Here is a 13,392-nt window from a genome sequence, read left to right on the forward strand (position 1 = left end):
TTTGGGAAGATAGCTAAACTGATGAAATGGCCACAGGAAAACTGGATATTGTTGTTACAGTCTAGGTTGGTGGGTAGAGCACATGAGGTTCATGCTTCACTGTCAGAAGAAATGTCGGTGAACTACAATGTGGTAAAAAAAAAGCCTATTTTGAGTGCATATGAATTGGTTCCTGAGGCATTAAGGCAGAAATGTAGGAATATGAGAAAACAGCCTGGGCAAACTTATAACGAGTTTGAGAGAGTAAAACAAAATAATTTTGACCAGTGAATAAGGGCTTTAAAGACGGAGACAGCATATGCAGCTCTTAGAGAGGTAATTCCTTTGGAAGAATTTAAGATTCAATTCCTTCAGTAGTGAGAACTCATGTGGAGGAACAGAGGGTTAATTCTGTAAGACAAACAGCAGAGATAGCTGATGATTATGAGTTAGTTCATAGATCTAACCCTTTTTTATTGTCACCCTTTTAAATCAGAGAAGGATAGAAAGTGGGAAGGTGAAAGGAAGGTGGGTAGAGAAGGAGTAGCTGGAAATTTGCAGAAAGTTTTTTCTCAGAATATAAAGGAAGATGCTGAGGGTGAAAGTGACACTCGAAAATTAAGGTGTTTTCATTGTAATAAAGTTGGACACACGAAGTCAATGTGCTGGAAATTACAGGGAAAACCTGTTGGAATTATTGGGGTACAGAAAAGTTCTGGAAATAAAAGTGCTGTGGGTTTGAGGTTCAGACACTGGAAAAAACGGTGGTTTGTGTACAGGTAAAACAGAAAGAATCAGTGATAGGTAATGAAGTGGGAATGTGTTCACAATTTACCCAAGGGAGTTTTGAGGAGCAGGTTGTAGAAATGTATGTGAAGGGGAAGTCTTTCCATGTGTACAGGGTGGAGTAGGTAAAGATATTAAAATTTTAAGAGGCATAGGGGCTAGTCAATCCTTAATGTTGTGGGATAGTGATATTTGTTGTTCAGAGGGAGTACTGCAGGAACAGGTGATAATAAGTAGGGTTCATGGAGATGCTACACCTATTCCATTGTGGAAGATAAATTTAAAGAGTAAGTGGAAAACAGGTGAGGTGATTGTTGGAGTAATGGATAAATTGCCCATTCAATTTATTTTAGGTAATGATATAGCTGGGTCACAGATGTGGGTGGTGCCTATAGTAGTTGAGCAGCCTGTAGAGGTGTTTTCAACAGAAGTGTTGCAGAGAGAGCATCCTGGGTTGTTCCCAAATTGTGTGGTAACAAGATCACAAGTTCACAAGTTGAAATAGGAAGAACGGAAAGTTAAAAGGCAGTGAGAAGGTTTTGAAGTCCAATTAGCTGACAGTGTTTTTGATATATGCAAATAAAACAGTTATATCAAACAACTTACTCAAAAACAGAGGCAGAATGTATTCCAGAATGTTATTACCTTAAGGGTAATGTGTTAAAGAGCCGTATCATGTTTCAGCAGATGAAAACTGGATGGAAGCACATCAGATTGTTATACCATTTGGATATAGAAATGAGATACTGAGAATAGATCATGAAATTCTAATGGGGAGACATTCATGAATTAGAAAGACACAGGCAAAAATACAAAACCAGTTTTATTGGCCTGGATTGCATCGAGGTGTAGTCACATTCTGTAGAACATGTCACACATGTCAGGTGATAGGGAAATCATAAGTAGTGATTAAGCCGGCATCTTTAATTCCAATTCAAACATTTGAAGAATCTTTTAGTAGGGTCATTATTGATTGTGTAGGACTCTTCCCTAAGACTAAAAGTGCAAATCAATACTTACTGACAATAATGGATGTGTCTACAAGGTTTCCTAAAGTGAAATTTTTGAGAAATATTACAACAAAGAGAATTGTGGAAGAGTTGACTAAATGTTTTACAAGATATGGAGCTATTAGGAATATTAGTCTTTATAAATGGTTATACTTTAAACTGTCTGCTTAATTTCAAGATAGAATGAAGTTTGGAGTCTCGAAAATAGCTAAGCAGCATTTCTACAAGGTCCATGTGAGGTGCAAATTGGGATACAAAATGCTGAACTTAGTCATTTTTGCTGGAGATAATATAATAATAATATATGAATATAAAATAAGGGGTGAAATTTTGAAGGGGGTGCAGGAGCAGAAAGACCTGGGTGTATATGTGCATAGATCATTGAAGGTGGCAGGACAGGTGGAGAGAGCAGTTAATAAAGCATATAGTATCCTGGGCTTTATTAATAAGGGCATAGAGTACAAGAGCAAGGAGGTTATGCTGAATTTATATAAGACACTCATTAGACCTCAGCTGGAGTATCGTGTACAGTTCTGGGCACCACATTATAGAAAGGATGTGAACACATTGGAGAGAGTGCAGAAGAGGTTCACGAGAATGGTTCCAGGGATGAGAAGCTTCAGCTATGAGGATAGACTGGAGAGGTTGGGACTGTTCTCCTTGGAGAGAAGAACGCTAAGAGGAGATTTGATAGAGATGTTCAAAATCATGGACAGAGTCGATAGAGAGAATCTGTTCCCGCTCGTAAAAAGATCAAGAACAAGAGGGTACAGATTTAAAGTGATTTGCAAAAGAAGCAAATGTGATGTGAGAAAAACTTTTTCACACAGCGAGTGGTTCGGGTCTGGAATACACTGCCTGGAAGTGTGGTGGAGGCAGGTTCAATCGAGGCATTCAAGAGGGCATTAGATGATTATTTGAATAGAAACAATGTGCAGGGGTAAGGGGAAAAGACAGGACAATGGCACTAGGTCATAATGCTCATTTGGAGAGCCGGTGCAGACACGAAGGGCCGAATGGCCTCCCGTGCCGTTAAGATTCTGTGATTCAGACCTGTTCAATAGGATCTGATTGCTTCTGACCAGCTGAAATGCTCTGTTCTCTGGGGTCTGCTGTGCAGATATTCACTGCTATTGTGCTTGTGATTCAAATGCAGTTGCCTGACTTCAATCTGCCCTCGATGAGTGAACCCTTTCGCGGGTTTGCTTCCTGGCGGTGGAGGGGTCAGGTGCTGAGTTGTATTGGGCTTGCCCAGCGGGCTGTATTGATTGGGAGAGAGCTGGTGGAGGCGGGATTGGAATTGACGTGGGGTGCAACTGACCACTGAAACTGACACGGCAGCTCTAGTGTCTCCGGACGCCAGAGAATGCGAAGATAAAAAGCAACAAAAAAAAAACTGCTGGGAATGTTGTCGTTTTTACATCACTGGTGACTTACAGACACATTCGTCTTCCGCAATGGCAACTAACCAAGAGCAGAGGGGGCCAGGTAAACGCGGTGCTTTGTTTCAATCGTTTTCCAGATGGATTTCCAGTTCTAATCACAATCTTTGTAACTTTGCATAAATGTTGTGGAATGGTTTGCAATTGTTTCGCGTTTGTCGAGGGGGGATCGCAGATTCTGGTCACGTGAAAAAGGGACGTTTTTATAGAAGTGGAGAGATTGGAGGATAACATGGAGAGATTTCAACCCCCACCCCACACACACAACATTCGCTCTCTCCTCGGCTCCAATTCAGGACTTCGGATGGGAATAGTTATCAGCAATTGAGTGCTTTGAAACTCTTTGCTGTAGTTTTTTTTTAAGACGATTTAAAATCCCATTCCCACTCTTTTTTTCTAATTCCGGTGGAGTGCCTATCTCAGCCTTTTCTATCTTTCCGACCCCCAACCCTATTGAAAAAGTTGTAGCAGTGGGTTTGTGATTGTACCCTCCGCTTTCCAGTGTGGATGCTTCACCCACCCGGACAAGGCAGCGATGCAGGGGTTAGGAGCCAGGCAGCGATGCAGTTTAAAGCGTTTCTTTCACACGGTGAGAGTGCAGAGAAGATTCCTGACAGTGGTTCCAGGAACACTCGGTTAAGTAGACAGATTGGAGTGTTCTCCTTGGAGAAAAGGTTGAGAGGAGATTTCATAGAAGAATTGGGACCGAGATGGGCTGAATGGCCTCCTACACCGTAACAATGCTGTGATTCTATTCACAAACCATGAGGGTTCTGGACAAGAGCAGATAAGGAGAAACCGTTCTCATTGGTGGAAGGATCGAGAACCAGAGGGACACAGATTTAGTGATTGGCAAAAGGAACAATGAAGAGATTAAAAACTTTTTCACGCAGTGAGTGGTTAGGATCTGGAACGCACCGCCTGAGTGTGTGGGGGAGACAGATTCAAAAGAGAATTAGATTATTATCTGAAAAGGAAATTGTGCAGCACAACGGGTGAGGGAGAGTGGAATATGGCAGGAGGTGAATTGCTTATTTGGAGAGCTGGCAGAGATTTTAAAAATGTTTTAATTCACAGGATGGGGGCTTCACTGGCTGGGCCAGCATTTATTACCCATCCCTAATTGCCCCTTGAGAAGGTGGTGGTGAGCTGCCTTCTTGAACCGCTGCAGTCCATGTGGTGTAGGTACACCCACAGTGCTGTTAGGGAGGGAGTTCCAGGATTTTGACCCTTCAACAGTGAAGGAACATACTCTCCAATGGAATCGTACCTCATCAATCTTAATCTGAACCGCTGGATTCTGGGCGGCATGTTAACAATTTCTTTCATGTTCAGAAGGGGGAACTAGTGGCTTATGGTCTGTTTTAAACTTGAAATGCAATCCTATAGTCACATTGTCTGAGAATTGTTTTGCACACTCATGTTGCTGCCAGTGCTTTTTTAATTGTGGTGTATCATTGTTCTGTTTCTGTTCATGGCCAAGAGGTATAGTAGACTGGTCTACACTTGTATCTCTCTGCACTTGAAATAAAACTGACCCCAGATCTGTGAACAATGCATCTGCTGTGACTATGTCTGGTAATTCTTGGTCATAATGTGCCAAGATTTCAGAAGAGATTAAAAATTGTTTAATCCTTTCTAAAGAATTCTGCTGGTCCACACTCCAGCATCACTGTTGACCCTGTCTCAGCAGCTGTCTCCAGGGCTCACTGACCTCTGCTAAATTTGGCAGGAACGTGGCCACTTGGTTGACCATCCTGAGGAATTTTGAAGCTGAGTTATGTTCCTGGGCTGTGGAAATTCTCTGATCACTTTTGTTTTTTGTGGGTCAACTGTGATTCCAGTGGCTTGTACCATGTGAACTAGAAACTTGATTATCGGTTTGGCGAACTCACATTTTTCATTCAATGTCAGGCCTGCATTGTGTAAGCTCTGCTCTTTGTACTCTTCTCTCAGAGCCATGTATAAGTATAAAAACTTTTTCCGCCAACTCCAGCATGATGCCACCACCAAACACATCTTCCCTTCACCCCCCCGGCGGCATTCCGTAGGGATCATTCCCTCCGGGACACCCTGGTCTACTCCTCCATCACCCCCTACTCCTCAACCCCCACCTATGGCACCTCCCCATGCCCACGCAGAAGATGCAACACCTGCCCCTTCACTTCCTCTCTCCTCACCGTCCAAGGGCCCAAACACTCCTTTCAAGTGAAGCAGCATTTCACTTGCATTTCCCCTAACTTAGTCTACTGCATTCGTTGCTCCCAATGCGGTCTCCTCTACATTGGAGAGACCAAATGCAAACTGGGCGACCGCTTTGCAGAACACCTGCGGTCTGTCCGCAAGGAAGACCCAAACCTCCCTGTCGCTTGCCATTTTAACACTCCACCCTGCTCTCTTGCCCACATGTCTGTCCTTGGCTTGCTGCATTGTTCCAGTGAAGCTCAACGCAAACTGGAGGAACAGCACCTCATCTTCCGACTAGGCACTTTACAGCCTTCCGGGTTGAATATTGAATTCAACAACTTTAGATCTTAAACTCCCTCCCCCATCCCCACCCCCTTCCCGTTTCTTCCCCCTCCCTTTTGTTTTTTCTAATAATTTATATAGATTTTTCTTTTCCCACCTATTTCCATTATTTTTAAATCTATAACTGTAATACCCTGTCAGTCTTTCCACCCCACCCCCACTAGAGCTGTACCCTGAGTGTCCCATTCTTAATTAGCACATTTTCTTAGATAATATCACCACCTTTAACACCTCTTTGTTCCTTTTGTCTGTGACATCTTTTGATTATCTGCTCCTATCACTGCTTGCTTGTCCCTACAACCACCCCACCTCCGCCAACTTCTACCCCCCCCCCCCTCCACCCAACCTTAAACCAGCTTATATTTCACCCCTCTCCTAACTTTACTCAGTTCTGCTGAAGGGTCATGAGGACTCGAAACGTCAATTCTTTTCTTCTCCGCCGATGCTGCCAGACCTGCTGAGTTTTTCCAGGTAATTCTGTTTTTGCCATGTATAAGTATGTTGTCCATATGGTATATTACCCCTTCCATCCCTTCTAGACTGTAGGGCATTGTTCTCTGGAAAATTTCCTTATTCCAAAGGGCAATCTATGGAAACAATAATGACCCAATGACGTTATAAATGTGGTCAGCAATCTGGATTATTTGTCCAGAGGCAACTGCCAAAACCCACTGTTCATATCCAATTTGGTAAATAAAGTTCTATTGATTAATTTGGCAAGGTTCCCATCCACTGAAGCTCTCTGGTGGATCTCACGTTCCCCTGGTTTGTTTAGTTGAGTTAAATCCTCGCAGGTTCTTATAGAGCCATTTGGCTTTGGGACCCTGTAACCATTCCTGACACCGTTTTGTTGCTATGGTGACCAGTGAGATAACCCCTTGTTGCTGCACCTTTTCAATTTCACCCTTCACTTTGTCCAAGAGTGGGTGAGGGTCTCTCCTCAGTGTAACGAGGCAAATTGGTTTAGCATCAGTTTGTAGGGTGATATGGTACCCTGTCTTTAACATCCCTAGGCCTGTAAACAATGTTGGAAATTCATTCCTGAATATATTGCTGTAGTTCTCATCAGTGACTTCATCCACTTTATTAATTTCAGGTTTAGGCATGCCTTTCTGCTTAGTAGAGAGCATTCTTGATTTTGAATGATAACGAGAGGTTCGAGGATTTCTTGGTCTTTATATTTCAGCTTTGCCATGAGTTGGCCTTTCACTTTTAGTGTAGTCCCCCCAAGGACCTTGTGATTTAATGGATGAGGCTTGCATTGCAATCTGTTTGAGCCATTTGTCTTCATCTGATAAAACAGAAACCCCTGCTCCTGTGTCTAGTTTAAACTCTGTGGGGTGTTCGTCCACTTCAGGTTTAACAAGCCAATACTTGCTTTCAGTGTCATTTATCTCCCCCAGGCCCCAGGAAGTTTAATCCTTGTTCTTGTGCTGCTTGTCCATGGCTCTAGTTTAAAATTTTCTCCCTCTTTTTACAGGTCATGGCCTATTTTTCCACAGTTGTGGCACTCTACCACCTTGTGCGGTTTGTTCCTGCCACTCCGGAGACATTTTAAAATGGTGGCTGGTATGTCTTTCCTTGTTTTGGAAAGCTTTCCATTTTATGACCTATGAATTGAATGGTCTCGCTCAATCTTCTCCACAGGACCTCTCCTTCCCTGCAAACAAACACCCAAACCTGTTTTCTAAGTTCCGCTTGTCTCGCGATCTACACTGCTTTCACCAGCGTTAAATCCTCCCTTGTCTATAAGAGATAATGCTTCATCTAACACCCCTACAGTCACCCTTTCCTGAATTAGCTCATCTTTTAAAATTCCATGAGCACTGTAAAGGAATCTATGCTTTCATCTGGCCATTGTTTTCATCTGTTAAGTTTAGTCCTCCCTATTATTAAGTCCTGACAGATGCTGAAATAAGAGTTGAAAGGTTGCATGACTTTTTCATAAGAAGCTGAAGTCTCATCAGCCCCCTGCCTTGCTATCACATTGTCAGCAATAGTTCCTGCAGCATAAAATAGGGTACTGACCTGGTCTTTCTGGTCTTTTTAATGTAATCCTGAAGCAGTTCTGTACTTTGTGAACCTTTTTGCTCCAGCTGTCTCACTTCTGGGCCCGTTGTGAGCTTTCTGCACTCTGAAATAGTTCTGGGAGTGGTTGTGCGGATTCCATGCTTCTACTGAGCCCTGGAATTGTTCCTGCCTATGACCCTTTCTCCACCGCTGCGTGCTGTCTTGGGCCTGTGCTCACTGCTGTCTGGTCTCTGAGCCTGTGTCACACTTTGCCTCTGCTGCTCCCGCGATGTTTTGAAGCCTTGGTAAGACTGGGAATTTTTTTCTTTTATCCTTCCTTCGAGGTTCTCTTCTCTTGCCAGCACTGTAGCTTCTTTCAGTCTTTGCTGCGTCTTTCACTCACTGCCACCATGTTTTGTTGTGGTGGGTGGATTTGGACAGGGTTTGGGGATTGTCTAATCTCTCAAAGGTATGTTGCTCGAGTCCATTGTCTTTTTATTTGCAGCGAGTATTTATACGTTTGGAACTCTACACGAGGTTCCTCCTTCTTCCAGACCTCTCTTACTTCTCAATCATGTGATCTGACATCATATTACATCAGCATCATGTACGCTTTGATGTTAGCCCTTTACTCTACATGTATTAACAGGGTCCTACCACCTGACTCACGTGAGTGCTGCCTTGGGGAACATCGAGATGACCACAGTAAGAACTGGGCAGCAAGTCAATCCCCACCATTTTCCGGGCGCCGCTGCCTTATTTCCTGCAGGGTTGAGGTCTCCAAACTTCCGCCAGTGAGAGAGGGAGGTGGGAAAGTGTGAAAGGAAGAAGGTGGCAGACACTGACAGAGTGAAACTCCAGGAGAGCGACATAGCGCCCGAGATGGAAACTGGAGAGACAAGGAGACAGAGGAACAAAATGGTTGGGTCAGACTCCCCTTTCCATACCCAGGACTATCTCTCAGCTTGGCATCCATCCCAGGAGTTACACGAATACAATCAATTAATAACAAACATGAAAATCCAGGCATATCGAGATGTTCCAAGATTGACTTTATGAGCAGCTTTGCCAGGTTCCCTCCCCATCCAAGTGAATTTGTTTGTTGGTTTAATGAATGGGGGGGCGGAAGAGCCAGAAACAATTAACCTTTGGTGTTGTTTTCAGTCTGACCAAAGTCCACTCTCCTCCAAAATGGTAATAAGATCTTGGAGCTGAAGCTTGCTATCTTTTTCTTACAATTGTTTCTTGAAATAATCGGATTCCTAAGCAAGGCCAGCATTTATTGTCCATTCCTAGTTGCCCCTTGAGAAGGTGGTGGTGAGCTGCCTTCTTGAATCACTGCAGTCCATGTGGTGTAGGTACACCCACAGTGCTGTTAGGGAGGGAGTTCCAGGATTTTGTCCCAGTGACAGTGAAGGAACGGCCGATATATTTCCAAGTCAGGATGGGGAGTGGCTTGGAGGGGAACTTCCAGGTGGTGGTGTTCCCATGTGTCTGCTTCCCTTGTCCTTCTAGACGGTAGTGGTCATGGGTTTGGAAGGTGCTGTCGAAGGAGCCTTGGTGAGTTCCTGCAGTGCATCTTGTAGATGGTACACACTGCTGCTACTGTGTGTCGGTGGTGGAGGGAGTGAAAGTTTGTGGATGAGGTGCCAATCAAGTGGGGCTGCTTTGTCCTGGATGGTGTTGAGCTTCGTGAGTGTTGTTGGAGCTGCACTCATCCAGGCAAGTGGGGTGTATTCCATCACACTCCTGACTTATGCCTAGTAGATGGTGGACAGGCTTTGGGGAGTCAGGAGGTGAGTTACTCACTGCAGGATTCCGAGCCTCTGAACTGCTCTTGTAGGCACAATATTTATATGGCTAGTCCAGTTCAGTTTCTGGTCAACAGTAACCCCTATGATGTTGATAAAACAAGCTGAATGACTTCCTTCTGTGCTGTGATGATTGTGTGATTTAATATTGAGATATTGACTGTCTCCAACGCTAGAATGTCTGATTGACCAGAGCTAGTTATGGTGCTCAAGGTGGGTCTGAACAGAACTGGACCTGCTGCTCACAAGAACATAAGAAATAGGAGCAGGTGGAGGCCATTCGGCCCCTTGAACCTGCTCTGCTATTCAATAAGATCATGGCTGATCTGATTGTCCTCCCCTCCCTTCCTCCACCTTGAATATATTAAATGATCCGGCCTCCACTGCTTTCCAGGGAAGTGCCTTCCACAAACTGACGACCCTCTGAGAAGAAACTCCTTCGCCATCCCTGTCATAAATGTCAGACCCTTTAATTTCAAACTGTGCTGCCATCGCCCCCACCACTCCCACCCACCACTCCCACCCCTCCTCCCGCAAAGGCGCAAGGTGGGACTGAAACAGAACTGGACACAGTGCTCAAGGTGGGTCTGAAACAGAACTGGACACAGTGCTCAAGGTGGGACTGAAACAGAACTGGACACAGTGCTCAAGGTGGGACTGAAACAGAACTGGACACAGTGTTCAAGGTGGGACAGAAACAGAACTGGACACAGTGCTCAAGGTGGGACAGAAACAGAACTGGACGCACTGCTCAAGGTGGGTCTGAAACAGAACTGGACACAGTGCTCAAGGTGGGTCTGAAACAGAACTGGACACAGTGCACAAGGTGGGACTGAAACAGAACTGGACACAGTGCTCAAGGTGGGATTGAAACAGAACTGGACACAGTGCTCAAGGTGGGTCTGAAACAGAACTGGACACGGTGCTCAAGGTGGGACTGAAACAGAACTGGACACAGTGCTCAAGGTGGGACTGAAACAGAACTGGACACAGTGTTCAAGGTGGGTCTGAAACAGAACTGGACACAGTGTTCAAGGTGGGTCTGAAACAGAACTGGACACAGTGTTCAAGGTGGGACTGAAACAGAACTGGACACAGTGCTCAAGGTGGGACAGAAACTGAACTGGACACAGTGCTCAAGGTGGGACAGAAACTGAACTGGACACTGCTCAAGGTGGTTCTGAGTGGAGCTCTGTGCAGTTTGATCATGTTACCCTCTGACTTGCATTTTACAGTTTGTGCTGTATTTCAGCACAGTGCTGCCTTTGTTGATCTGAGTTGGTTGGACGTGTTGAGTTTATGGAGGCTCCAAGATGTGTCTCGGGTTCATCCTTTGCTGTTTCCACACCAGTCAAGGAGTATGCATGTGGCCTATTTAGTATGATATTGTCTGAAAATTTGATTAATTTGCATTGAGTTTTTCTGGATCTATCAGTTAGAAACAGTAATGGTCCTAACATCAATCTCTGGGATTGACTCACTGCTTTCCCCCTTTACTCAGAACCCCTACAACTTTTAGTTTAACAGCCTTCCGTGTGAAAATAAAAACAGAAAATGCTGGAAAAACTAAGCAGGTCCGGCAACATCCGCGGAGAGAGAAACGGAGTGAAGTCATTTGGAACTTTGTTCCAAGCATTCTGGAGGCCTCGGGCGCTCCATTGTCCATTTTAGGGTTGTCACTCCCTCAAAGAATTTGCGGAGGTTGGTCGAGCATGATGTTTCCATTCTGACTCAGTGCTGGTTAATGGCTTATTCATGTGTGGTTAATCCTTGAGGTTACTCCAGATGGAAGAGACACTCTGAGATTTGCCATTGTCTCTCTTTCATTTCCCTTTTTGAATCTGAGCACGCCATTAGCTTGTTCCCAGCATTGATCAAGTACTGCATAACTGCATCTCAACCAGTGCAGCATGCCATCTCATGCCTCTCCCCACTGTCCATTGACTCTCTGTTAATGATTGTCCCTCTAATCTCCTCCTCCAGCGTGTCTCAACTCTGGGGTAAATGTTTTCAAATGCCTAACACTATTATCTCTTTTTTTTTTCCAGAGTTAATTGGGTTTGTTTTTGGGGAGTACGTTGCTCATACCTCATGACCAGAAGCAATAATCATTCAGTATGTTTACTATCTTGAGCTCATCCCTTGTGTTCAGCTTGTTTGCATTCTTAGCTCTCTGCCGGCTGCCAGTCACTTGTTATAATGCTGCAAGTTTGTTTTTAAACAATTCTCTTCGACCTCCTGTAGCTGTACTTTTCTCATGCTTTTTGCATGTTCCTGTATTTATTCAAACTTGATTCTTCTTTCTGTTCTTGCAATTTGCAGAGGTTTTATTTCGTTCTTTTTTAAATTGGTTAACCCATTTAAGATCCTGCCTAAACTTGCTGATTCTAGATATGGTGCTTACCCTACCTGCTCAGCTTTGAGATCTAACGTAGGCCAGCAAGGATGGGGTGATGGCTCTCTTAATGAAAACCAAAAAGACTAATAGACAAATTAAGACGCAGCCCCTTAAAGGGAAACTGCAGAAAGAAAAAACCGTTTTTGTGACGATGAGGGCTAAGGGGCCAAGAGTCTTGAGGATATAATGAGCTTGGAGCGAATGTGAGGGAAGGTGGTGGAACTGGAGGCTATTACAGACACCATAGAAGCACAGGAGGGGGCCATTTGGCCCATCATGTCTGTGACAGCTCTTTGAAAGAGATTATCCAATTACCCCCACTCCACAGCCCTGCATTTTTTTTTCCTTCAAGTATTTATCCAATTCTCCTAAAGTTATTATTTAATCTGCTTCCACCAGTCTTTCTGGCATTGTATTTTAAATCACAACTTCCTGTATTTTAAAAAAGAAATGTATGCTTAAGTTGTCTCTGGTTCTATTGTCAGTCATCATAAATCTGTGCCCCCTGGTTACTGAACTTTCTGTTACTGGAGACCATGTCTCTCTTTTACTCCAACAAAACCATTTACGATCTTGAACACCTTCTCTACCAAATCTCCCCTTAACCTACGACCCCCAGCTTCTCCAGTCTCTTGAAATAACCCCGAGTTATCCCTGCTACCGTTCCACTTTCTTCTGCACCCTCCCTTTGTCAGCCTGACTCCAGTGCGGTTCCCAGAATTAAAGCCAGTGCTCCAGTTGAGGCCTCATCAGTGTTCCATAAAGATTTAGGCCAGGATTTTATGGTCCTGCCTGCAGCAGGAATCGTTGCGGCTAGAATGCAAAATTTGTCGGACCAACCAATGGTCCGTTGATTTCGGGTGACCGGGACTGGAAAATCCCGGCCTTAATATATCTTCCTTGCTTGTGTACTCTATTCCTTTTTTCTAATGAAACCAAGGATTCTATGTGCTTTTATTGAACAAGCTTGCCCTTTGGAGATTTGTCTAAATCCACCCCCAGGACTGTTCCTGTACCTGTTTTAAAAATTTTCCCATTTAGTTTAGATTGTGTCTCCTCGTTACTACCAAACTGTATCATTTTGCACTCCCCTGCATTTAGTTTTAACAGCTAGGTGTCTGCCCACTTCTTCTTCAATTTTCTGTCCTCCTGAAGTCTGTTACTGTTCTCTTGTACATTACATTTCTGCTTTTGTTACCTGTAAGCGTCAAAATATGAACACAAGAATTAGAAGCAGGAGTAGGTCATTCGGACCCATCGAGCCTGCTCTGCCATTCTATAACATCGTGACTGATCTGATGTGGCCTTAACTCCACTTTCCTGCCCATTTCCCCCACAATCCTTGATTCCCTTGTCAATCAAAAATCTGTCAAACTCAGCCTTGAATATATTCAATGACCCAGCCTCCATTGTTTTCTGGGGAAGAG

General features: G+C 44.2%; 1 protein-coding gene across 3 annotated transcripts in view; it reads left to right on the forward strand.

The window, feature by feature from the left end:
* Positions 1-3,017: 3,017 nt before the first annotated feature.
* The window catches only part of csad (cysteine sulfinic acid decarboxylase), a 119,187-nt gene continuing 108,812 nt past the window's right edge, over positions 3,018-13,392 (forward strand). The window contains exon 1 of one of the 3 annotated variants that reach the window (XM_078534524.1): positions 3,018-3,263. In XM_078534524.1, coding sequence (XP_078390650.1) covers positions 3,233-3,263 — 31 coding nt within the window. In that variant the 5' untranslated portion in view covers positions 3,018-3,232. Of the gene's footprint in view, positions 3,264-3,883; positions 4,110-13,392 lie in introns of those variants that run through there. The other 2 variants (XM_078534523.1, XM_078534525.1) reach the window with 2 other exon arrangements.

Source organism: Cetorhinus maximus, chromosome X (assembly GCF_964194155.1).
Source record: "Cetorhinus maximus chromosome X, sCetMax3.hap1.1, whole genome shotgun sequence".
Classification (NCBI taxonomy): domain Eukaryota; kingdom Metazoa; phylum Chordata; class Chondrichthyes; order Lamniformes; family Cetorhinidae; genus Cetorhinus; species Cetorhinus maximus.